This window comes from Platalea leucorodia (genome assembly GCF_965183815.1).
Source record: "Platalea leucorodia genome assembly, chromosome: 4".
In the NCBI taxonomy this organism is placed as follows: domain Eukaryota; kingdom Metazoa; phylum Chordata; class Aves; order Pelecaniformes; family Threskiornithidae; genus Platalea; species Platalea leucorodia.
Genome location: NC_138826.1, coordinates 41376340 through 41402632, shown reverse-complemented (window position 1 = coordinate 41402632; position 26293 = coordinate 41376340). Strand labels below are relative to the sequence as shown.

General features: G+C 42.7%; 1 protein-coding gene across 1 annotated transcript in view; it reads left to right on the top strand.

Annotated features, from left to right (window-relative positions):
- SGMS1 (sphingomyelin synthase 1) overlaps nt 1–22533 on the top strand; it is a 99593-nt gene extending 77060 nt beyond the window's left edge. The window contains exons 4-8 of the mRNA XM_082310843.1: nt 6739–7581; nt 12932–13049; nt 16620–16773; nt 17517–17683; nt 20032–22533. Coding sequence (XP_082166969.1) covers nt 6959–7581; nt 12932–13049; nt 16620–16773; nt 17517–17683; nt 20032–20211 — 1242 coding nt within the window. The 5' untranslated portion in view covers nt 6739–6958 and the 3' untranslated portion in view covers nt 20212–22533. The remainder of the gene's footprint in view (nt 1–6738; nt 7582–12931; nt 13050–16619; nt 16774–17516; nt 17684–20031) is intronic.
- Nucleotides 22534–26293: the final 3760 nt, after the last annotated feature.

Here is a 26293-nt window from a genome sequence, read left to right as displayed (position 1 = left end):
TTTGTTGAAGAATTAAAGATGCTGGTGTTGAAGCAGATAACCTGCGTGTAAGGATTTGTGATGGTCTGTTAATATTTTAATGCGCTGCTTTGTGGGTGGAGGGCTGAAATAGTACAGACCCACTTTTTCTCAAGGATAATATTCTTAGGAGTTGAATATAGTTTGTGTCCTGTCCCGTCCCGCTCCCTCCCCCCCCAGTGCAAATTAACTTTGAGGTGTTATTTGCATCTTTCTTGCACAGAACTAAAAGCATTTGGGTCACAGAGTTGGAAGGTGGGTTTCCTATTGCAGTTGTTCAAAAATAATATCCCGCTTCTGTGCAGGTATGGCATTACTTTAGGATTTAGGCATTAGGATTGTGGTTTGCAGTACAAAATAAGATGTGCGCTTGGGTTATCCCTGCCATAGGCAGAAAGCCCATAGCTGTTCCTGCAGGTGACAGCTGGGGCTCTAGTCCTGGCACCTGGCTTTCCCTCCTGCGTTTGAGGAGACTTTTCAGTCTGAAATAATTGTTTGTAACTTAAACCAAAGGCAGGACCTGCCCTCCCCACCCTATCCTTTCTACCACCGGATCACTCGAAGCAGGATTTCCGTAGTGTCAAAACAAGAGTCCTGCTTAGCAACTGCTCCCGTCATGAGAATGATGGTCAGGTGAAGCCTTCTCATGAGTGTTTGCTGGTTTCCATAACTGCTTTCAAGCCCAAAGAAGAAGAAGGGGGAGCAAGAAAGTTGAGCAAAGAGATGTAGGGCTGTGAAGAAGCAAAGGGATGAGGCTTCGTCAGGTTTGGAGGGAAAAAGTCTCTATCACCCAGCACAGAACGTGCGTGTGTATATACCTCTATACACATACATGCACGCAATACAGATGATGCATTTTTGTAGCAGAGGTATTCACCAGCAGTGTTTCCCATCTGAAGATGAGCTGTTTGGTTATTCAGATTTGATGCAAGTACTTTCATTTTTAAATCCTTGCCACTGAACGCTAGGCTTGGGTTCAGAGCTGTTATACTGAAAGCTCTGCCTGTGAGTGGATTTTTTTTTTTTTTTTTTCCCCCCTTCCTAAAGAGTAATTTAGAAAAAATGGGCTGCTCAGGGATTTATGTAGTATGCAGACAATTTTTTTTCCTCTCTGAAGCTGCGTAAGTAGCTATTCATGGTATGTGGGCGTTGCTTCACATATTGATCCCAGCCTCTCTTTTCATAGTAGTAATTCTGCTTGCTCTGACTTTGTGTCTGCAAGACAGTGTTTTCCATCTGGGACCGACCTTGGAAACCTATCTCAGAGCTCCGTGAAACTCGTGAGCCCATCTGTGCCTCAATTTTATACTTACAGATATTTTGTATTTGCATATCTTTGTATTTACAGCACAAAACCAGCTTTATGGTAATGTTTTAAAACGCCAACAGTCTCTTGCTTGCTAGTGCTCCAGCCTCTTGCAAGGGGCAGCCTCTGATTTGGAGGCAAGGCTGTCCTGGAGGGAGGGAAGCAATTCGGTATATTGCTTGAGAGCTCGTTAGTAATATCCAGCACATAATTTGCGACAGGCATTGCCCTTTCGTTTCAAATTGGTGTGCAGAGGTGCTTCGCAAGTACAGGACATCCAGTTACTGAGGTGTCGGAGCATTATTGTGAGTGACGATAAAATGCCTATAGAGGAGGTGACTGTAGGAGTGACTCAGACCCTGCTGTTACAAACAGTTTGTTTTGTGCTGTAAAAATGCAGGATGAGAGCTCCCGGCTTTCATCCAGAGTATTCGGTCTCTGTGTAACTTCTCCTCACCGTGGGGTTTGGGGAATTCACTTGTGGGTTGGTTTCTAAAGCATTAAAACTTCAATCCTTAGAGCAGTTGATTTTCTCCTGCTTATGTGTGTGCACACATAATCGGTGTGCATCTCAGCATTTGTTTTCCAAGGGAGAAAATATCACTATTTTATCTTCAAACTGCGCTTATCCCTGGACCTCACTTGTTTTACACTATTTTTTACTAATGGTTTTATCATCTCAACTTTCCTGGGGTCTTTGGGAAGGATGCTCAGTGTTGCAACTGAAACACACCCGCTGCCTCTGAAAGGAATTGAAAATCTCCTTGGCTCCTGGTGAGGAGCTCATTGCAGTTTCTGAAATGGCTGATTATTTTACTGATATCTATAGTGACTGTTGCCTTGGCAGCAAAGGTCCTCGCTTAGAGAATAAAAGCACTGTACAAACACGAGGAAGGCATGATTTGATTTGGGAAGGCTTAGGTTTTCTTTGGTTGGGTTTCAGAGTGCTTTAGGGAGGAGATTGGAGATGAACAACCTGGGTTTGTTTTTGGGTTTTTTTTGTTTGTTTTTTTGGTTTGTTTTTGGTTTTTTTTTTTCTGTTTTGGGTAGATGTGGTTTTGTCGTCATTGGTGTTAATTGTGAGATGTAATGCTTTCTGCTTGCAAGTTTAGAGGTAATAGGGAGTGGTGTGTTAACCTGTAAGCCAGCTCCGGGGTTGTAGAGGGAGGTTACTGCTCTGTGGACAAGACTTGTGCTGCCTGCCTGGGGGATGTCTGTCGCTCGCTCAACAGTGATCCCATGGACTTAGAAATGAAATCTGAAACAGTGACGTCCAACGTGAGTGCTTAGTTATCCTCCATGCGGACCTAGAGACAGAAAACTGCAGAGGTTTCTGCACCTTGGCTGCCAAGTCAAATGTGGAGGTGTAGCCAGCTATGATTTTGTTGCTGATTATCTTGTCCTTTAACCAAAGAGGTGGATGCTCCCATGTTCGGTCCTTATGCTCAACCACATCTCCGCAAAGTGATGTGAAAGAGAACAGATCTTGGTATGCAAGGTTATGCAGTGTGCTCTCAAATACTTTTTTAACCCACTGGGGTGGCTGTGGTCATGGTATTACAACCCTCATATGGGCACATTGAAGTGGTGGTGGGAAATACTCCCTGTCAGGAAAGTGGAAAAGGATCTGAAAGTTTTGAGTTAGCACTTTAATGTTTGCTGGGAACAGGGGAAAAAAGGTCATGTAAACACAAGGAGGTGCGGACTGGAGCCCTTGCTGAAGTTATTTCACCCTGTTCAGTCTTGTGGTGTGGGTATTTTGAGATACTGGTTTCACATGGCATCATTATTGTAGTGTGATTGGTATTATTATGATAATCACATTGTTATTTATAATTTGTTAACAGATACAGGCTCCTTAATGAAGCATATCTGCTGTGGGTGGAGGGAGCATTTTAGTTGCCTGGCCCAGACTAATGACCTGTATCAGAGCTGGGGAGGCTTGGGTGGGCACGCGTCTGCGTGCCTTGCTGGGGCAGTGAGACCGAGCTAAGCCAGTGGATGTGGCCTGGCAGCAGCCAATGCATTCCCACCTTCTATCGTCAGCTTTTGTGGACAGGAGAAGACCTTTTGTGGAAGCAAGGGGGCCACTGAAGGTTGCTAATCTCCCATATCGTTTCTGTGAACCTCACCCAAACAAGCTTTCATGAACACATGATAGAAAAGGAGGTATTTTTTAATGTGACAAGCTGGAAGGTGTAAAGAAGCTTTTTTGCCTATTCCTCCCCCATTAGACAGACTGTGAAATGGAGGTTTGAATGATAGGTGTTCATTAGAAATTTTAGTTGTTTTTTCCTCATTTTAGCTCTCAGTGAAAACAACTCCATGGCCTGTGTCCTTGGCAGAGTATTATCTTTCCTCTAAGCCTTCCTCCCATGAGTATCAGTTACTCTGCTTTTACAAAAGGTGCTTGATAGTGATTTACATGCTGGTGGTGTGATAGCAGCAGGCTGGGATTGCACCTGGCCAGCACTACGCTTGTGCTCCCAGAAACATCATCCGTGAGGACTTAAGCTTTCTGCTTGGTAGCTTCTTGCTCCTTGGTGATCCCCGTGCCATCATTGTCCGTCCATCCACAGAGGATGAGGTGGGGTGAAAGTGTGTGCCTCTGTGTGTGAGATGGGATTTCTTATTTTTAAAACCAACAAAGACTCTTAGGATATAAATTTAGATTCTGTATTCCAAAAAGACACAAAAATTGGAGCTGAGCAATCTTTATTCTTCTGTTACCTTTAATAGCATTACTGATGGCGAGTTTAAAGCACGAGCAAGTTTCTGAATTGATTTGTAGTTTTTAGCAATATTGTCAAACCCTGCAGTTTTACTGCAAGACACACACATTTGCTATTTCTCATAACGCTGCCAGGCCAGGTATCATGGGGTTACACCAGCATATTATGGTATGTTGGGAGGATAATGATTAAAGGTCTGCTTTCCTCCCTTCTGAGTGGTTTGAGAAACTGTCATTCAGTCACTCCAGCATTTAAAATTGAAAAGGTTTAATGTTGCCCCACCTCATGGTGTACACAGAGTGCTCTGACAACCCTAAATCCATGCTGAATTTGTAAAGCAAAACTTGGAGAGGCAGCCAATGTAGCTGTTAAATGTCGCGGGGAAATGAGGTCCTGCTGCGGGCTAAGAGCCCAGGTGTTGTAACAGGATTAAAAAATAAATAACTTAGGCTTTATCAAGATTGTAAGGCATTGCCCTCAGAAACAGCAAGCCTGTAGAGGACTCTGTTAGTATTAGTTGTGTGTTTGATGCTGTGCAGTTTCTCGTGCTGCATCTCATGGTTTTCAACCTGAGTTTTGACCCTAGGACAAGTGCGAAAGTGTGTGTTGAATTTTCCTTCACATAGACACCGATTCCTTGAGTTGTGAATTAGTGGTGCATCACTTGAGACTGAAATATTGTGGACATCAAAAAGGTGATGATGTTTCCATCTCCTTGGTCTGCAGTGAGCAGCAAGTCGAGTCACAGGCGTTAGTAAGTGGGGTAGCTCAAGGCTGACATCACCCTTAATGCACAGACTGAGTCCAAATGGGGAGCTGGAGGCAAAACATCTTCCTGTAACTGCTGGTGACACCAATTCTCCCCGGCATGGAGTAAGAATGCAGGGTTCGTGCTTAAGCTTTGTGCTGCAGCTGGTGCCAGACCCAGGATTGCAGGTGCCCTGTGATAACATGACTACAGTGAGTACAGCAAAGACCAGCGTGGTGGAGAGCTGAGCTGCTCTCCTTTGGTCAAAGTCTTGTAGGAGTTTCTAATGTGGGTTAACATGCATAATTCAATCCATCCTTTTTTTCCATGTTCAGAGCCATGTAACTAAATACCAGTTAGCTAAACACAACTTGAATAATGAAGTGATCTGTGGCTAAAAGCCTTCCTCAGTACATATAATCCCACTGAAAAAAAGAAAGAAGTACTACCAGTCCTTCATCCAAAGCTTTTTCTTTTCTCAATCACCAGACCTGGTTCATTCCATGGAGAAACAGATTAAAAACTGCACCTTGTGTTTCTTGCTCAGTTTAGAGGTAACAGGTCAAAAAAATATATTTATGTGCAGCATGGTCACGTTTTGCATAGGAGTATAGCTCTGTGTCTGTTTTGTACCACTTCTACTCAAGTCATGCCAGTAGAGTAGATTATTTTGGTTTTCCTCAGTGGCAACTTCGCTCCCTGTGATGAAACACAAACATTTGGTAGCTTGTAAGAGGCTAAAAATATTCTTTAAGCTGATAAAGGCATGATACAGCTTTTGAAAATATGAAGTGGTTTTTTCCTCATGCTGTTACTTTCTTTAGGTCACTTTGTGTTTACGGTGTTGCAGCCTCCTGCAGCAGAGGCTCAGTGCGTGGGATGGCAGGCTGGAGACAGGGGTTCTAATTGTTTTCCTCTCTTTGCTCTGGGGAGGACCAGTTTTTGTTTGTTCGTTGAATAAACATCTCAAACCTGGGAATGTGCTGGTGGCATTCACTGCCATGTGATTGCTGCCTCGTGCTGAGGATTTTGCTGCTCGTGTCTCAAAAATGCAGGAAGAAGTTCCAGCAAGTAAAATCTGTTTTCCTGTAATTTTTTGATGACCAGCTTTTTTAAGCTTTCTAAGATATTTTTGTAATTAATTGGGTGTAGAAGTTTGTTACGTAGTTCCTTTTTTTTAGTTTCACTTTCATTTTTCTACTGGTTCCTTTTTTAGCTGATGACAAACATTTATTTGAATTGTAGCAGTATACCATGGAAACTGTAAAATTTACCTTGAAGAGCTGCTAAACATCTGCTAGAGTCCTGCAAACCGAAATCCTTCGGTTTATTTTCATGCTAACGTGTTTGGCCATTGATTTTTCCTGCTGGTGCTTTGGCCCAGAGAGTATAACCTTGATTATTTACATAATTTCTTTTGTGTTGCTGATCTGTAGAAAAGCCTTTTTGTGGTACACTAGATATTTTTGCCTTGCAGAACAAAAACTAGGCTTTTGATTCAATAATTAGGTGCAACACACTGGCTTCAGATACCAGTCTGTAAGGAGGAGAGGTGTTTGTTACGTGAATAACACTGAACATTTGCTCTGTAGATCCTTAAATCCAGTAGTACTAGGATTTTAAGAGGTGTTTGGGTACTGGTTACAGATCAGAGCTGCATAGTAATAGAAAATTTTACAAATACAGAGCAGGAAGGAGTCCTTCCCACAGCTGCAAAGTGGTGTTTATAATACAAAACTGTTAAAGCTCTTGAGAAATCAGTAGCAACTTGGAAAGGACAGCGCTGTGTGTACAAGGCTAGAGCTTAAATCAGTTAGTCTTTTCCATGCCAGCATCTAGCTTTTCTTTTGCAGTAATTTTGTCTTTAAATATGAATTGCAAACTCTTGGTAAATACTGTCCTAATGACTGGTTTTGGTTTTTTCCCCTCCCCAGGAAGAAGAATGCCAACACGAATATGAAGTGAACTGTTTCCTATGCTTGCCACAGCGCCTGGGTGCTCGTATCGGACGGTTAGAGACAGGGACTTGCCTCTTGCCAAACTGGTTCCTTGGAAAAGATGAAGCCAAGGAGGAGCTTTCCAATGCGCTGGAGTCGCAGTGACTGCTGCCCAATTTAAAATCGATGTCAGACTGTGCCCCGGCTGCCTGGCGAGATGAACGAAGTGGTGTTGTGGTCACCCGAGGAGGTGACGAATTGGCTAACGGAAAATGCTGTGCCGGAGTATTGTGAGCCATTGAAGAGCTTCACCGGGCAGGATTTGATCAGCCTCACAGAGGAGGATTTTAAGAAGACGCCTCTCTCCCGGGTGTCTTCCGACAGCGGACAGCGGCTATTGCACATGATTGAAACTTTAAAAATGGCTCACCACATCGAGGCTCACAAAAACGGGCACATCAACGGGCACATCCGCGTCAGTGTGAGCAACACCACAGGCGAGAATGGCTTTAGCAGTAAAATGAAGCTGAACGGGATGCCAAATGGGTATAAGAAGGAGATGATAAAGATCCCGATGCCAGAGCCAGAGCGCTCACAGTATCCTGTGGAATGGAGCAAGACTATCCTGGCTTTTATTTATGCACTTTTTTGTTTCATCTTTACCACAGTGACTATCTCAGTCGTTCATGAACGAGTGCCTCCCAAGGAGGAGCAACCTCCCCTACCAGATGCATTTTTTGATCGCTTTGATCGGGTGCAATGGGCTTTTTCTATTTGTGAAATCAATGGCATGATCCTTGTAGGACTGTGGCTTGTTCAGTGGCTGCTTTTAAAATACAAGTAAGTAAAACCTTTTGAAAACTGAGTGCTAGGGTATACTTCTGACAGCTTTTGGAGATGAGATACTGGTTTACATCCAAATAAAATGAAGTTTCTTGTGATCTGTCTGATTCTGGTTTCCCAAATTGAAATAGATATCATGCCATAGGCAAACTGCAGTTTGCGTGGGCTGCTTGTGCAAAAGGGAGAAGTTCAGTCCAACTGCTGCCTAAGAAACTGAGAAATAGCCCTCGTCTTGTTTGCCTGCACAATTAACTTGAACCCTTCTTGTGCGTGAAAAGCCATCAATTGGATGTAATGATGTTCTTAACTCAGTTGACTGTCCTGTCTGTTTAGAGGGAGCACAGCTCACACTGTCGTGAAAGCATCTGTGAACCAACTTGGGATCAATTTAGTGTCTCTGTAGTTTGCCTGATGTAAAGATCTACCCTAAGATTATGGTACTCTTGGACAAAATCAACAGGCAGTGGTTTAGTCCGTGCACCTAGACAGTGCTGCATGAAAAAATGAAGTACGTTTTCTGCTTGACATTAGATGGAACAGGTAATGTCAAACAGAAAGTATGTCAAAAGCTAATCATAAAATATGCAAAAGCATAGATATGCACTGAATTTGCAAGGTCTTAGTGGTTGTCTGCCTCCTTGCTCGTACTGGTCAGAATTGCAAGGGTGAATTTGCCTGCCAATGGAACTAACCTATCACTTACCCTCTACAGAGAGCATGCGGATACTTAATTTAGGGTATTTATACTGCCATAAATCCACACCTTGGGCTGCCTTACCACGAGTGTCTGATTATAAACCCTTGTGCTGCCATGGCTGTGAATGAAGTGTTCAAAGTCAAGTGGCTTTAAGCAGTATAAGGTGGCATATCACCTTTCCTTTCAAAATCCAGGCACAAGCATGTCTCCACAGCTGCCCAGCCCAAAGAGCGTCTCCTCTTCTCCTCTGCTAATACAACATCTCATTCTTTACCTGTTCACTGACTCTTTTGTGACTCCTATGTAGGAAACTCAGGAAGGAATGTAATTTGGGCCGCACCGTGTGAAATACAAGATCCTTCAGTTCACAGGACTTTGTAATGACCTTAGAGTTATAGATTTCCCTTTTTAAAAGAAATAAAAACAGAGGCCAATGCATCACTCACCCTTATAATGGAGAAAAACATTAAAACTTAAACATAAGCATGTGGTTCACCAGCTTCATAAGGTACAGGCATCTTGAAAAGAGAGAACTGCTAAGCTGGGACAAGGTACCCTTGTGCAACACAGCTGTGGATTTCCATAGGAATGTGAAAAATGTTTAAGTAATCCACAAGACTGAGATGATGGTTTATTCATCTTTTCTGCTGCTTTATACTGCTTAATGTATTTTATCAGGTGAAATTTTAAAACTGTTGTACACTTTTACAGAGGTGGCGTTCCTCAAAGAGGAAAGTTTCTAGAATGGTTATTTTGTTGTTGTTATAGGACTGTAAAAAACTGCGGAATTGCCTTTTTTTTTTTTTTTTTAAAAATGTGCACATACGTACAGGAGGAAGGATTTACCCTGGCTTGGCCTCTTGTTTTCTTTATGGCTGTAAGCTTCAGTATCACTCATATGTTGGTAGCTGCAGTGCTACCAGCTGTACTCCAGCTCTTCTCCGTTGCTGCTCCAGCTGCCTATGGTGAACATGGGGGACCATTAACTTTCTTGAGGTCTCTGAGCATAAATGTTGTTCAAAACCAAGGGAAGCATCTAGAGAAGGTGACATGGGATTGCTCTCAAGAATGGGGTGTCAGGTTAGTAGGGCAATATAAGGCATCAAACACCCTGTGATGGAGCTGAGCAGAATCTTTAGATTAAGAACAGCAGAATCCATAAGGTCCTTGGAGATTTCGAAGCAGTGAGATATGGGTCAACTTGATGACAAAGTATGTTGGTATCGCTGATAAATGTGAAGATTTCCCCTCCACCCCCATTTGCTTTGATGTGTTTGTTTTTGCTTGCTTTAGAAGGGCTCTTTCTGGTGTTAGGGGAAGATGTCAGGGAGTTGCAGAGCTTTCCATTCCCAGTATCAGCCCTGGAATAGCTGGTCAGCGTGTGTACTGACTACATAACGCTTTGAAGACCAAAAGTCATCTTTTGTGTCAGTGAGCAGAGGTATCGAAGTCCGAGAGGCCCAAGCCATCGGTAAGCAGCAGAAACCGAAGAATGGGAGAGGGGCTCATGGGAACAGGAGCCCAGTGAGGTGGCTTTATCTGGAGGACCTCATTCTCGTGGCTTTGGATGGTGAACCTCTAAGTGCTATAAAAAGAGCTGAATCGCTTTTGTGGCATGGGTTATCACCTCCCTTTGAAACTTAATTTAAGAATAAAGGGAAGGAATTATGCCAGCTAGACCTTCCTCACTTCTCTGACCTCTGATGGTGTCGGGGATAACCATTGCCACACTGCGTTTGAGATCTGATGATAAGATGTGAAGCCAAGTGATTGCTGGGCAGGATGAGACTTGGTTCCTCCCCTACTCAGATGATAGAGATACCATTCATGGATGTCTCCGAGTGCAAACTCAGGGTCACTGGTGAACCAGCAGCATTGTTACCCATGAGCTGAATTGCAGACAGTGGCTGGGTTGAACCTTTGCCTGAAGGAGGCAGCTCCATAGTTTCAGACTTTTTGAAACACTTTTCATTGCCAAGCAGTGAAATTCCTATTGCTTATCCTACCAGATCCATTATTTGCTGATGACCTGATTTCATCCGAGCCAAGCCTGCCGTTCTCCCAAGCAATGAAGTACAATAGAGATGTGTCATTGATGATACTGATCACTCAGGTCTTCCTTGTTTAGTCCAGGGATTGCATGACGGTGATGAATAGGACCTATGTGTTGTCTTTGTTGGACTGCAAAGTTGGGGCCAAAATGGAAGAGGGCGTTGGTGTGTCTGTCCAGCTAACCACAGTGCAGGGTTTCCCTTGGCCCCTGTTACTGCCTTCTTGCCTGAAAATTGATTTTACCTTCAGGTGGAGACTGGAGTTTCTGGCTGGCTTCGGGGCAAGGCACTAGATTTGGTGTGAGGAAATCGGTGACAGCTTTCTTTGAACATCCATACAGAATACTGTCCATGGCATTGGGTTGGTTTTTCACCAGAAGGCAGGAGCAGGGCGGGCGTGCAGGTCTTGGCTGGGGACTCCGGGCTGCCCAAGCCTTTTTCTGCAGGCGCTGCAGGGAGCTTGAGGAGTCCAGGCGAGCTGCTGAGGCAGAATTAACTTCTCTGGGAAGCATTCCCAGATGTTTTGGGAGAAGTACAATGCTGGGTTTTGGTCATGCTTGATATTTGATTCAACCTGCACACTCATGGGATTGAAAAAGCAGCATGCTGGCTACCCACGTTAGGTGAGGTCTGGATAGTTGTAATAAAAGTTGTCTTGGCCATTAATAAGCTTAGAGGTTGTACTTGCTAGTTGGCTCATAATCACACAAGCGCACACACAAATCCTTTTGAGAAGGGAAAATATGAGGCTTTTTACTTTTTTTTTTTTTATATTACAGTACAGAGCACTTTGATGCAGACTTTCCTAAGCTAAAATATGCTAAATCCAGCTAAACCAAGTAGGTTTGTGGGTAATTTTAATTAAAAAAAAAAAAAAAAAGTTCAGTGCTCGATAAAACACTGCCGCTTCTTTGGTCTTTCAAAATACAGTGTTGCTTTGGTCTTTCAAAATACAGTGTCTTTAATCCCCAACCCCCCCTGTTTGTCTTTATGCCAGATTATAAAGAAAAGGAAGTTCATGTCTGATTATAAAAGTCAGGCACAAGTGTGAGATCTTTATTGGATCACCCTTCTGACAGAAAAATTCCCCATATGAAATACAGAGGAAAGCCACTGCCCCAATGGCATGGTGCCTTCCACTCTGAAATTTCAGTCCATGGAGCTACATTAATAAAGTATAATTTTTAACTCCCAGCTTTGTCCATGTTTATACCAGGAAGGGATATGAAGTACTGTGTTTCAACAGCAGTAAGCACTCAAGTGCAAAATGCATTTACACTGTAATAGTTGAAGCTTTTCTGATAAATTAAGACACTCGAGATGTTACTGATCTGACACTCCAAAGTTGTCCTCCTCTGAGAGTGGGGCACTACAGTAACTCTGCCAAAAGCTTTTAAAAATAAAAAAGATGGCCAATCTTGAGCTTTGAAAGAGCTCGGCTTGATAGAAATATTATTTTTTAAAAAGTGAATGCTTCAAAGTAGTAACAAATGAATACCAGAACTTGCCACTTGTGTTGTAACCCTTGTATTCCCCAAATGATCATAATTGTAAATAACAATGATTTAAAATCAACCAAAATCAACAGGGTCTGTAACCAGCAGGATGCAAAGGGTTGATGTGGTTAAAGTCACAAACTGCTGTAACTGGGTTTGCCCTTGGTTTTTGTAACTCTGGCCGTGATTTCTCTTTGGCGAGCTCGGATAGAGGTTGCTCCCACCCTGATGAATGTGCCAGAAGGGGTTTAATTGTCATAGCTCTTTCCTTGTGATGTTATCAGCTGGTACATAGCAGTGAAACTCAACAGGCCAGTTTTGGGGCTGGCTGTCACTCCTGAGTTGAAGCTGCAGCTCTTTACCCCATATGCTCTTGCTGGTTTTGCAGAACTGCATCACGGTACCACAAAATTGCATCTGCCCTCTCTGCATACGTCAGCGACTCGTTGGCAACCTTCAGTGAATGAATCTCTTTGCAGCTATGGCTGCTGGCCTTGAGAGTGGCTTCCTTTGAAAACAGCCTGTCCTGTAGCCAGCGCAGCTCTAAATTTGTGTTTTGGAGGTTTCGTTGCTGATGTGAATTGCTTCGTCTTTAATGCTGCTCAGAAAAGAAGTGTTCTCGCTCGTTTGGGTCATACAAGCTATTTCTTCTCAAGCAGGCCTTTGTAATTATTCAACGTGTGTGTCAGCCGAAATAAACTTACTTCTTTTCATCTTATAATGAAAATATTGTAACTTTATCCCCTGCCTTGAATAGAAAATTAGTGACCACTCAAAGCTAATGGAGGGGTGTGGGGCATGAAATTCCTTTTAATGTCTTCAACACTAACTCTGCACAGGCTTTTGTATTCTAATCCTTCTATTTCCTGAAACCACCTTCATGGGTAATGTTGAGTTGCTCTTGTGTTTCTGACCTGTAAAGCGTGGGAATATTTGTAAAGTAATTCAGTATTCTCAGGTGTAAGCTGATACTGTCACGAATTTCAAAAGCATTGAGAACAGTTGGTAGTTTATTTTAGTGACCTTTGCATATTTTGTTTGCATTGAGTGAGCTCCTTATTTTGTTCCTTTCTTTTTTTTTTTTTCCCTCTTTTTTCTTCTAGGTCTATAATTAGCAGAAGATTTTTCTGTATAGTTGGCACACTATACCTGTATCGGTGCATTACAATGTATGTGACTACACTCCCAGTACCTGGCATGCATTTCAAGTGTTCTCCAAAGGTAAACTTCTGGCTGCCTTTCCATGTTTTAATCTGTATGTTTTCCCCTTGTCCTGTTGTTACTAAAACTGAGCAATACTTTCCCAATAATTGTTACTAATTGGAAAATACCAGTTTGGCATGATGGGGACGTCCTTCTGCAGATCATCAGCTTCCCTCACGGTGAAGGTGTTGACAGTTGCTTTGGGGCAGTGCAGGCATTCCCACCGTTTTTGAAGTACTAATCTAATGCTAATTTCTGCAGCATTTTCAACTAATGTGCACAATCAGCATTTATTTTTTTTTATCGCCACTGAAGCAGTCGAAGGTGTGCAACCTGTGGAGATGCCATGTGTGACTCATTTATTTCTAAACACTTCAGTGTTTTGAAATATATATAAATACAAATAATATATATTTGTGTGTGTGTACATATAAATATATATAAAATATACAAATCCAAGTACAATTTGTGTTTGAAAATGACCTAAAGAGACTTTTCTAAGGCTGGTGAAACTCTGTCTCCTTTGCAGCCATTTGTCCGTGCATGTATTTTTGCCATTGTGTTAGCACAAGGATTTGCCACCTCCTCCTCAATCTAGCGCTGACTCCTGTTTGTTGTGCCGAGGAATAAAATGGGCTTGCGAAAGCTGTGGCTGAAACCAAGCTACTGAGACGGAGCTGCTTAGGCAAGCGCCTTGTAGTCAGTCTGGAAGGGTAATTTGCATGCTCAGGGTGGAGATGGGACAGGGATGGTGATGTTGCATCCATCTCATATCACACAGGCATTGATGTAAGTGTGGTCCTTACTGCAACGTATTGTTTGTGGTAGGGAAATGCAGTCTAATACACCCTGGACTTCTATGGTAGGGAACAAGGTGCGTATATTAGGCACAACTGCTCTTGTGGTTGATCTCTGTACCCCTCCTGGGATTGTTTGTCTGTAGGTTGATTTAAGCGGGGGGGGGGAGTAATAAGTAATTTCTGTGAAATATCTACTGCAAACGCAGTTCAACGACTTTGTGTGCACAGCCATGTTAGATGACAGGTAGTAAAATCACTGATTTACAGGTAATAAAATCCTGATTCGACTTGGTACACGTGCTGTCGCTGTTTCAGTGAGGATTGCTGGTACGTACAAACAAAGCTGAAATGCTTCATTTCCTCGGGGAAATAAAGCCAACGAACGTACTGCACTGGTTGTTTGACAAGGCAGAGCGTTTGCCAAGCCATGTGTGGCTTTTTGAGGGACCAAGGCCTTTTGTAAAGGGAAGCGAGTGGGAGAGGAGTCAACATTGTATTTGATCAGTCAGCCATTATGAAATGAAAAAGGAAAGAACACTGGTATTTATGGGCTGAAGTGAGTAAATCTGCCATTTTTGGAAATTTACAGCATTGGCAAGTCCATCGCTTTACTCAAGTAAAGACAAGCTTATGTTGTGCTCTTCTGTTGCCCTGAGAAGACTAAGGATTGGCTGGGCTTTCTTGAAAGATAGATATATATATATATATATATATATATATATATATATATATATATATATATATATATATATACACACACACTGGTGGGAAAAGAATAGCCTCTCAACACCTTACTGACTTATACATGATTGTGAAGAGTGGGCTTTGGGGAGCATTTTAAGGTCTTGTAAGGAGCTGTTAGCAGGAAATGTTTAATTGCTGCAAAGGCCCTGCCTAAATCTGTCAGAAATTATTAATTTCCACTTCTTAAAGCAAGACCGAGCTTTAAAATAAAAGAAAAACATGCCTATAATGGCCATCCAGGGGCATCTGTGTTTAATTCTGACTGTTAAATGGTTACCATGGATTTTAAAACTTCATAAAATGAGGTAAGGATGCGGCACACGTGTAGTCGCATGCATGGATCCATTAGCCCTGCTCCTTTGAGCTCACATGGTTCCCGCTTCCCATTGGGTCCCAGAGGTGCTCAGTATGTCCTGGTTGTGCTTGTCCCACAGCATATGTTTTCTTTGTGGATTTGTTTAATGTTTGGGCTTGTTTTAGAACTGGGAGCAGCAAAAGCAAAGTCTTGGGACAGTGCCAGCTGCCCTTCGGTCACCTGGGAGGAGGGAGAGGGGCGTCCTCACCAGAAGGACTTGGTTTGCTTCGATTTGGCTTTCCTAGGGCAAATCGAACTTTTTTCAGAAATACTTTCTGAGCCAGCAGCATGGGTTGGAGGTGGGTCAGAGCAAATCCATCAGGTGTGGAAGAACGTCCCTGTTGTTCACATGGATTGTGTGAGTTAAAGCCAGCGCAGAAGTTTGGCACCGTGCTCTGACAAACACCATATATGTTTCTTTTGAAATGTGAAGCAGAAAGAAATGATTTTGAAGACTTTCCAAGGTGGGGTGGTGGGAGGCCTTAGAGTTTGGAGTGAGATACTCTCTTCTGTGCATTGAATCTGGGTACTGGCAGCTGGATGTACAGCTTGGGCAGTTCATCCTGTTTTCTGTTGGATTATCATCTGTAGGGCCTGTGCTGTTACGAACAAGATGAATTAAATTAAGCTTGATTTATTTTTAGAGTGCATTGCCTCTTGAACAGAAGGAAAAACAGATGTTTAGAGAATGTGACAAAATTCTAGCTATAGCTGGGAATATTTTTAATTCCTTTTATTGGTGAAGCTGGATGTGTGACACTATTACAGAAGTCGTAGGTTTTCCAGGAGTCATTACTCTGAACCTCACTGTATATATATGAGGTTCATGCATATATATATATACACACACACACACATATATACACACGCCCATTGTATATCCCAGTGCAAGAATATAATGAATAAAGAGAGATCTGAATCCATTAGCTCTGGTTGAAGGTTCCCACTAAAAATCATTTTCCTGCACAGCCATGAACATTAACAAAGGCTGCCAACAAGACCTGGGAGAAAGGTTACACCTTTACATGGTAGCAGCAATAAATACTTACAAATAACACAGAAAACAATTTTTGCTCACCTACCTGTTTTACTGTAGGTAAAAATTGTTACACTCTGAGTGTAGCCACTGACAGGAGTTTAACAACTTTTGGACCAGTTTTTTGCTTTGGTATTATACTGAAAAGATGCTGTGTTTTTCATTGCAACTGGAAGTGACCTGGTGTAAAGGGCTTTTACATATATATATACATACACAAATAGGTGTGTAAATAAAATTGCCTTTTTTCCATGCCTTTTCAATCTATATCGTGAGCGTAGGAATAAACAGTAGTCCTTTGGGAAATTGTAATTATTTTCTTGATTCTTCATACACTGAATACTTCAAATAAAATAATATTTTAGACAAATGGATGGAGGTGCATATAGCCTGTGCTCACATGAACACTAGCTATAATAGATGCAAAGCACCAGTTAAAAATATAAACTCATGTCTCATTTCCAGTCTTTTTCCCTCTAGAAATGTGCTGCTAGCTTTTGGAAAAGGCTGTGGATTTACTGATTGATCTTATATATCAAAGCAAAAAGAGAGAATAACCGAAAGGCAAAGTTGCTGTCTAACACGATTGCTTTAAACTCTGAAAGGTTAACGCTGATATTTTACTGTGCTTTTGTGTTTTACTCTTCCACCAGCTTTTTGGAGACTGGGAATCTCATCTGCGAAGGATAATGAAATTGATTGCTGGCGGAGGATTGTCCATCACAGGATCCCACAACATGTGTGGCGACTATCTGTACAGCGGTCACACTGTCATGTTAACTCTTACATACTTATTTATCAAAGAGTGTAAGTTTGTTACTATTCATGTGGAATTCCCTGTTGTGTAATTCCTTGTTAATTGAAGAATTATTGTTGTGCTGATGGGTAAATACAATTACAGTAAAAATGCACACTTTTACAATTAAATAAAAATAATAGAACTTCAAAGACATAGGGCTTACTGAAAAAGAAAACTTGGGAGACAAAATAAAACACTTTACCATGTAGATGTACAAATTAAGCATTTTATTTTAAAAATTTTTTTTTGTTTAGAATATAATTGAAACCTTCATTGCACCCTGCCTGATGAATGGTATTTCAATGATGTGTCTCCTAGTCTAGAGAGAGAAGAATGCCATGCTAAATGCAAGGTTGCTCATTTTGCAAGAATCAGGCCTTAATGTATGCATTTATCTTTCATGAAAGGCAAGAGGAATGGATGGCTATCTATGTAGAATCAATATTGAAATACAAATCAGTTAATTTTGCTGACCAGGATATATTATATTGTTATGTATTGGGCCTGTTTCTCAGAGATTTCATAACTTTTCTATTTTCCAAGGATCTGATTACCCCTGAGTACAATTTTAAGTTACATCTTAAGGGAATGATACTGTTTTGTGATCTCAGCATTCCTGCTCTTAATCTCAATGCAGGCATCGTACTACCCGCCCAGGATTGCAGTCCATGTCATCTGCTAATTACACCAATAGTCTTGCAAGCTGATAACATTACACTTTGAAATAATCACTGCTTGTGCTTCTTTCCAGATTCCCCACGGCGACTCTGGTGGTATCACTGGTTTTGCTGGGTACTCAGCGTGGTGGGGATGTTCTGCATCCTCCTTGCTCATGACCACTACACTGTGGACGTGGTGGTGGCTTACTACATCACTACAAGACTTTTCTGGTGGTATCACACAATGGCCAACCAGCAAGTGAGTTTCTCCCAGTCTTTGGATCCGCGTGGCTCTGCTTGCCGTAGCATGGTGGTGGGCGAGTATCCACACTTTGCCTGGAGCCTTTCTGCAGGAGTAGGAGTGGACTCACCCATGTCTTGTGGAGCATCGCTCTCTTCCCCCCTCACATGGGCTTTGCAGGAAAGAAAGAGGCGTCATCGGTTGGGTTCATCTTGCATCTTGATTGCAAAAATATCTGAAGGTCTGCCTGCAGGCAGGCAGGCATCTCTGCTTCCACTGTGTAACCTCAGTTTTTGAAGTCCTTCTGAATTTCGGCTGGTTGGCCAGTTTTGTGATAGCAGAGCAAACCATTTAGATGTGGTGAGGTTTTTATCCCTTTTTTTGTTTTTGTTGAAGCCAGCTGGGTTTTCCTTGTATTCTGTGGCTTGTCTCCTTTAGTTAGATGACAGGTCTCTTGAAGAATAATATGAGGCCTCACTAAAAATGAACCAGTTTTTCAAAGTGTTTCCAAGTGGTGGTAAGTTCCCCTGACCAAGGGAAACGTTTATTTTTGGAGGATAGTGCAGCAGAGAACAGGCTGCTCCTGTCCTAAGGCCTGTGTCTGGGAAGGCATGAAAAATAGGGTGATGAGGGAAATGCTGAGAATGAGGAGCTGCTTAGGAGACACAGCAATTGATGGGAGAGAGCAAAGCATGGTTTGTAATACTCAACCAGAGAGCAGCGGTAAATGACTCAAAGGTCAAATGAAGAAGTCTGAAGGAGGTCTCATGTCTTTCTCATTGTTCTTACTTTCCTGCCAGTGAACTAGATCAATAAGAGATGAGCTTACAATGCCGAGGAATGTGAGAGAAAATGCACAAGTCTGTTATCCATGGCAGACACCTAGTGAGTTAAGGGAAACTTACTCTTAGGTCTGTAATAGCAAATTAGCATCCAAATATTTTCTGTGCAAAGTGGAGAAAGATATTTTTCTTATCTGTTGCATATGGTTCCAGTTAATTATGTTTAAGAAAGACGTATGATGACGTCCTTATGATGAAAGGAAATTAGTTAATATTGTGATGGTACAGATTTTTAGATCATATCATGGTCTTCTAGCTACCATGTCATATTATTCCAGTGGCTTTGATACTGCTTGAAGAATACACCACTGTCAAGTCCTGTGGTATGTTTTTACCACCAAATGCCTAATTGCAAAGAATGCACTTTGATGTTCAGTCAGTTTGGGAACCACTGTGTTCAATAGCAATCTGTGCCCAGACTTTGTAACTCTTGTTATATAGCACTAGACTGACTTCCACGCTTTGAATTTGCTCATGGGCTCTGTCAAAACAATGGTGCTGAGTGGCCATGCATCCAAGCTGTAGGCTACTAGAGTCAGGATTGCCTTGAGTGCTAATGAGGACTTGCTTCAGAAAAGCCCTTTGCCTTACTGTATGGAAATGTACCTGTTCTGCTGCATGGTGTGACTCAGAAGATGGCTCAACGTTGCTTCCCTAACCTGCTGAGATGTTGGGAAATGCAGATCCCTGGATCCTTACCTGAGCACGTATTTGTGTGCTAGTCTCTCCTTCGTGCTGCTGCTCCATGTGCAGGGGGCTGTGGCTTGTATCTGACCTTAAAATTAAAAGCAAAAGCCCACTAGGGCTAAAGTGGATTTATTTTACATGTAAGTTTATGACATGGAAAGAAAGCTTAGCATACAAGCCCCGTGCTTGCACTTTCTGGTGGGCTGATGTAATGGTTCCCTGCCCTGGTGTTGAAAACGTGCAGCAGGTAGTTGGATAACTCCCTCAGTGCCTGCCTGCTCCTTGCGTCTCAGCTGTGGCTTGCTCAGGGCTAGGAGAAGCAAAAGGGTGGGTGGGGACTGTTTGAGAGCACATGGAGGGCAGGGCAGGGTTCATAACCTCCTCCAGATGAGTTGAGGCATGCCTTGCTCATTGCTCTGTAGGCACACAGCTGGGCTCCAAAGTGATTCTTGAGCTAATTTCAGAGATACTTATGGAAACAGCTGTCCTTTGGGTGTTTTTTCTTTTCCATTCCCAAAGGAGAGGAGAGTGACCTTTTGGACCATTCATGCTTTTCCTATGGGACCACAGAACAGTTGAGGTCTTGGAAACGAGGGTGAGCCTTACTTGGGAGCAACATTTGGTGTGTGCAGGGAGGCTATGGAAAAGTAGCTTGGCTCCTCGTGATCTTTGTCCATGCAGATGTTTGGGAGGTGTTTCTAGATATCGAGAGATTTTTGGAAGCAGCTGTAAGCAAGACACCACTGATGAACAGTAGTAAGCGACGTGCAGTGAAGTCATGCAAGTAAGTGACGTGCTCTTTTGTAATTCTCTTTTTTTCTGATTATCTTTGTGCAGGTGCTAAAAGAAGCTTCCCAAACTAACCTCCTTGCAAGGGTCTGGTGGTACAAGCCCTTCCAGTACTTTGAAAAGAATGTCCAAGGAATTGTACCTCGCTCCTATCACTGGCCCTTCCCCTGGCCAGTGCTGCACCGGGGCAGGCAGGTGAAGTACAGCCGCTTGGTGAATGACACATAACAGCATGTTGACGGACAAAATGGGGGGAAAGGACCTGTCCCAAGTGCTAAGAACTCCGAATGAGAATATGCCATAAAAAAATCAACTGCTCCCTAAACCCTTTCTTTTAACAGTTCCCTTGACTTAACCTATTCAGTTACCTGGTAAGCACTGTGATCTTTTTTTCTCTCCAAAGGATCTGCGTTGGACAACAATAAAGAAAATTTAACTTACCATGCACTGTTATACATTTCTTGTTAATAGATTTGGGATTTACATTTACCCATCACCATGTTCCTTTGTATATGATGCGACAGCATAAATGAGAGCTTTTATATCATAAGTTCTGGTCTTTCCAGTCACGTCTGGGAATAAAGCATATTATTTTCTTGGGAAAACATACTTTTCATATCTCTTGCCCCGAAGATTGGGCTGTAAGCCATTTTCTAGCAAATGACTATATGAAGGTTTCTAAATACCTGCCTTGGGTAAAATCAAGAAATCTTTCTACTTGTTGCACCATGCTACGACTAAGATGATAGACACAGGAAGGTTTGGTAATCTTGATTTTGTAGAATCTGCAGTGACTGTGTCAAAAAGTACAAAAAAAAAAAAAAAAAAAAAGAGAGAAAAAAAAAAAAAGAAAAAAGAAGAAAAAAAAGTTGTAAAGTGATTTTCTAAGTATTTCCTAACTTTATTTTTCAAAATGTGTATGAAAATTAAATTTAAAAAGATTTTTACATGTCAGAGAATAGAGAGTTAAAATTTAAAGAAAATGCTTCTTGGGAGAGAGAGATTTGTCTATGTTTCTAGTGCCTTTCTTGTCTTGATTGTATGGTCAGTAGGCAGTCTTAAATGTTTTTATTTAAAATAAAGTATTCCATGAAAGCAGAATTATATATACTGTATAATTACTAATTTTTGCATTTATAGCTAAATTAAACTGGAAATTTGCTTATAATGTTGAAGTTGCCATGTGTAGGGGGAAAAAAAAAAAACCAAATTAAAAGGGTCCGATCTTGCTCACACATTGTGGGCAGGTCAAACTAAAAGGTATCACTTTATTGTCTACTTGGTAGCTGTATTTTAAAAAGAAAAACAGCCATGAATTCCTGTTTTTTAAGAATTTTACAAATGATCACTGAGTGAACTACGAATGGTTTCTCCATCCTGTATTGAAATGTTGTTGAAAAACAACAAAGATAATCTATTTCTTTAAAATATTTGTGCAGAAACTGCATGTAATTATAAGTTTCACTCCTACCATACATACTGTATGTTTGGGGAAGTATTATATCCTAAACTTGCCAATGTGCAGAACAAAATAGTTTTTTTAAAGAATGAAGAAGAGAAAATATATATATAAATATATATATATCCATTCTGTATTTTACGTGAAGCAGAGTTATCTTCTGTAGGGTTTTTGTGTATTCACAAGGTGATATTTGTATTGTAAAACAACAATGGTGAAGGAAAATAAAAAGGCTTTTGAAAAATGTAGTTTCCTTTATCTTTTTAATATTAAGTTTAAATTTAAAGCTGGGTTTATTCTTCCAGACCTTGCCTTTAATTTTATTTGTTATTGCACTGTAGGCCATCAAATTTGGACTGTATGGAAACTGCATTGATTTTGAATTGCTGTTCACGTTGGGCAAAACAGTGCCTTATCTGAAATAAATGCTATGCAATAGATTCTGATCATCCGGGAGTGGATGGGAGAAGCCTTCCTGGGAGCCATCACCAGGGCTTGAAAAATCTACCCCAAAACTGCTGGGACGGAACACATTGTAGGGTAAACATCCATGACCCCAGGATGTATCAGTCCTGTTACTTAAATGACCAAAAAAAAAAAAGTTAAATTTCTGTGAGTATGTGGTGGTGGAAGTGTCATTTCCTTCTTCTTTTCCTTTTTTTGGAGGGGATGGTTTAGCTCTACTTCTCTGCCCTGTTCCTCAGCCTTGGCCAAAATCTTCCTTGAAGAATTGATGGGGTGTTACTTCTGCTGCTTTGCCTCGCTGTTGCTTGGGATGCTAAATAAGACTAACCCGTTTCTTATCAGTTCTTTTTCTCCCTGGGAGGGGGGGGATTTCTTCACGTCCCATGCTTCCTGGCAAAACCCTTTGCAACAGCCTTTGCAGAGCTGCCTGTGAATTTTAGGGATCAGCTCTGCATGCTTTACTTTCAATTCACAGTATTATGTTTGCAACTATGTGGTTGAGAGTCAATTTTTAAAAAAAGCAAACCCATCCTGAGGTGATTGCTTGAGAGAATTCATGCTCCCAGACGTAAATGAATGAGTAGATTTTTCAAGACCTGGCATCACGCACATCAAAACCATTGACATAAGCAAATGTATGGATATATGCACATGACATTAAATGGAATCTGCTGAATTCTGCATTGTAGTGTCTGACTTACTGCATGGATCTTGCTAAATATGGTTTCATTTTTTTCACAGCGGAGTTGTGCTTTGGTAAAACATGCTGTCTTGAGAAATAAGTCTGGGCAAGCAGGGATGTGGAGCTCAGCAGTGTGGCGTTGCTCTGGGTGCTGCCTAGCCTGGAGGAGGGGACCAAGAGAATAGATATGGGATAAAATTGTTGTGCATCAGTGTTAGCTCCGAACTGTGGCGCTTGTGCTGCCTTGTTCTTCTCCTTCCCTGTGAGTATCTGCTTGGCAGCACCAGCTTTTTAAGATGGGTGATGGCTTGTGATGGCGCTAACGCTGCAAGGAGCGATGTGAGGAGTGCAACCGGTCATTGTTTAGCATTGTGCTAAGTATTGGGGATCCCAAATTTCCCACCGTCGAGCACTTCAGCTGTGTTTCCCCAAAACCACTGGGGTATAGTACCTCTACAGTGATTCTTCGGTCTTTGCTTTCTGGAGAAGTGTAGCCAAGGGGTGGTGGTGGCCTCCTGGAGACTTTGAGCACCCACACTTGCCTTTTGAACTTTGTATTTCTGGGGTGAGATCCTTGGCAACTTCCAGGGGCAATCCTGTTCCCAATTAGAGGCTGAACCACCATGTACCTCGTCCTCTTGCCCTGGGGCACTGGTGCATGGGTGCATTGCATGCTACCTTGGGTAGCGAAGCTTGTGCTGCTTGGGCGCACGTGGACCTTTACCATTGATGCCCATCAGAGAGGTGAGCACAGCAAACTTGTGCCAGCGTGGAGCAAGAAGTCAGTAAAAGAGCTGAAATCCGGTGTTGTGCTGCCTTGATCAAAGCAAACAGAGCTAATGGCTCGCTCCACATTGTGCCAGTAAAACCCTCTTCTCTTAACTGGTAATTGCACATGGAGTTGTTTAGTTTGAGGGTGTCTGTAGGAGGACAGACAGGAGGCTGAGATTTGAAAGAGTGATCTGCAACAGAAAAGGCTGGAAAAGGACAGCTTAAGGTGGAGAAGGACCTGGCAATTGTCTGAGTCCTGGACAAACAGAAACCAAGATCTTTGCTAGGAGGGGGGACTTTGATGTTGCTGAGATCCATCTCGATGTAGCTTTTAGTCCTTCCAGGTGGGGAAAGTTTTAATTAAAATACAGGGCCATGAGGTTTTTGAGGAGCATGAGCCAAGCAAGGGCAAGGATCCTTTGCTTTTCTGTACTCTGAAAAGAGCAATTAACCCCCATCAACCTCCCCACTCCTGCTTTTATTCAGGGGGCAGCTCAGTGTATTGCCCGTTGGCTTATCCTTTTTCTGGTGCCGGAGTATCGGAGTGCTCCCTGAAGACAAGCCACCAGAAGTTACTGTTTTGGCAACTTTTCCTGTCCAATTCAGCAGATATTGGCAGCAAATATTTGCCAGAAGGATTTATGGCTTCTTTTTGACCATTTGATAAGGACTCCTTCCACAGCCAGGCAGCCAAAATAGAGATGAACCCTTTGCATCATGTAGTGTGGCGTTCCCATGCATCTCCTCTGTAACCCAGCAGGAATATACATCTTCCTTGTAGAAAATTAACATCGATTTTCCAGCACTGGTGCATCCTCTTAATGTCATTTCTGCCACTGGTTATCCACGTGCGCTGTAGGCTTGGTGGGGAATGCTGGTGAGCACCAGGATTTGGGCATAACACCCTCTGCATATCCATTCTGCAGCCTTGTTTAAATAAATAAGCACATCTCTAGCAAGGTTTGGGAGCAGGCAGGAATCCCCCAACTTGATTGCAGATGGTTTTCAGCATCATCATCTTGGCCCTGGTGGTTACTCTTGCTGGCAGATGGTTGGTGTCTACGCATGGGTGGGCATAGAGCAGCCCACCTTGTTCATTTTCTGCCCAATTTTTGACCAGAAAAAGCCAGCAGGAGTTAGCTTGAGAAGGATCTGCCCAATTCTGCATTGTTGTTTTTCAGTCTCCAGGCCCAGGGGGTAAGAAGGGTTTCCCAGTCTTATGCCAGAGCTCTTCTGCTTTGCATGTGCTGCTTGGCTCTTCCTCAGAGCGATGCTTTCCCTGTGCTCTTCCACATCCCAGGTGAGTGCCCATGGGGCTGCTGCTGTGCGTGTTTGAGCAAAACATCCATCTGGGGCCCAGGAGTGACTCTGATAAACTCTGTTTTGGGTGCAAATGAAGATGATGATGATGTCACCGAAGTGTTTGTTTTCTAACAAATGCTTCCAAATGTGTCCAGTCGCCTTGTGATCTTATTGCAGGTTGGTGAAGGGGGAAAGGAGGAATGAGTTAGCTTGGGGGCATGTGCTTCGGCCAGGAGATGATGGGCTGAAGCCAAAATTGGCTGCTGTAGGACCATGGCGTCTGGCCACTTTGGACCTGGTCTCGTCCCCTTTAACACGATGGGGACATCTTGCTGCATGAGCTTTCCTGCAGGCTACCTTCACCCGCTGGAAGGGTCAAAGCAATTCATTCAAGCCCCACTTTTGCCACCGTAATGCTTTGATGTATCTCCCTCCCCAGGCTTTGCAAAGCAGCCGCAGAGCCGAAGGGTGTCTCCTTTGGACCTGTTTATGATGCTCTGGGTGACTTTTGGCCGACGTACTCCCTAACTCAACTAATAGTTGCTTCTGCTCAGGCTTCACCACTGCTTGCCTGTGGCCGCAGCACACGCCAATCACAGTATAGCATTATCATAACCGCTGACTTTCATTTTCCCTGGGAGAAAGATACACTGCCAGACAAGTTATTTAAGCAATCCTTTATTTTGGGTTAATTTTGGTTCACCTCAGCTCTTGCAGGTGGAGCAGGTTGTGCGCCATGAGTCTGAGCTGCGAGTCTGAGTGCAGAACAGGGATTTGCATTCGCTGCCCGGCAGGGTGGTTTTGGCTCAGGCAGCCCTCTGCCGGGTGAGCAAGCCTCGTCTCTCCCTCCAAGGTGATTTTTTTTCTTTTCCACTTAATATTTTATATGTTTAAAGGAAAGTAGAGTGGGTCAGGAGCTCAGGACATTATCTGTTTCCCTGCACTGATGTCTCCCCCTTGGCTAGAAGATGCAGCCCTGTACCTTCCAGCAATGAGAGATACTCCGGTTTATTATTTTTTAGCCCTTCATATACTTCCACACATCGCCTGCATTTTGATAGTGACTGAAATGCACCTTTCCATTTCATCTGGCCGCCAGATGACTTTTTGTTGTTGTTGTTGTTGAATCCATGATTACCTTTTTGGCAGAGATTTTGATACTAGCTCCAGTGCCTTCCTTGTCGTTCAGTTTGCGCTGCTATTCAGGGAAATGAAAATGTGGCGCTTTTCCTTGTCTGTTCGTTTCTGCCCCCTGTTCATCGCGTGGAAGGGATGACCTGCCCGTGCCTTGTGACAAGACCTCTTCATGACGTCATTCTGCATTTTAGCTTGTGGGAAACCTCAGCCAGGCTAGGGGGGCAGTAAGGGGGATGCTTCAGTTTTGAAAGCAGTAGTGTTACATATGAGACGGGGAATGTGTGTTTGGACTTCTGCTGCTGCTTCAAATGACTGATGGCAAAATATTTTCTATTTGTGGTGAAGATTTAACCCATTTGCATTTTATTTGTGGATAGATTTAAGGCACATGATCTGGGGAATTTTTGGGTGTTCCCGTGTCTGAACATCAATCGAGTATTAGAGAGCAGCAAAAAATTGCCAGGACTTGGTTGTCCAGAAGAGCAGGAGGGTCC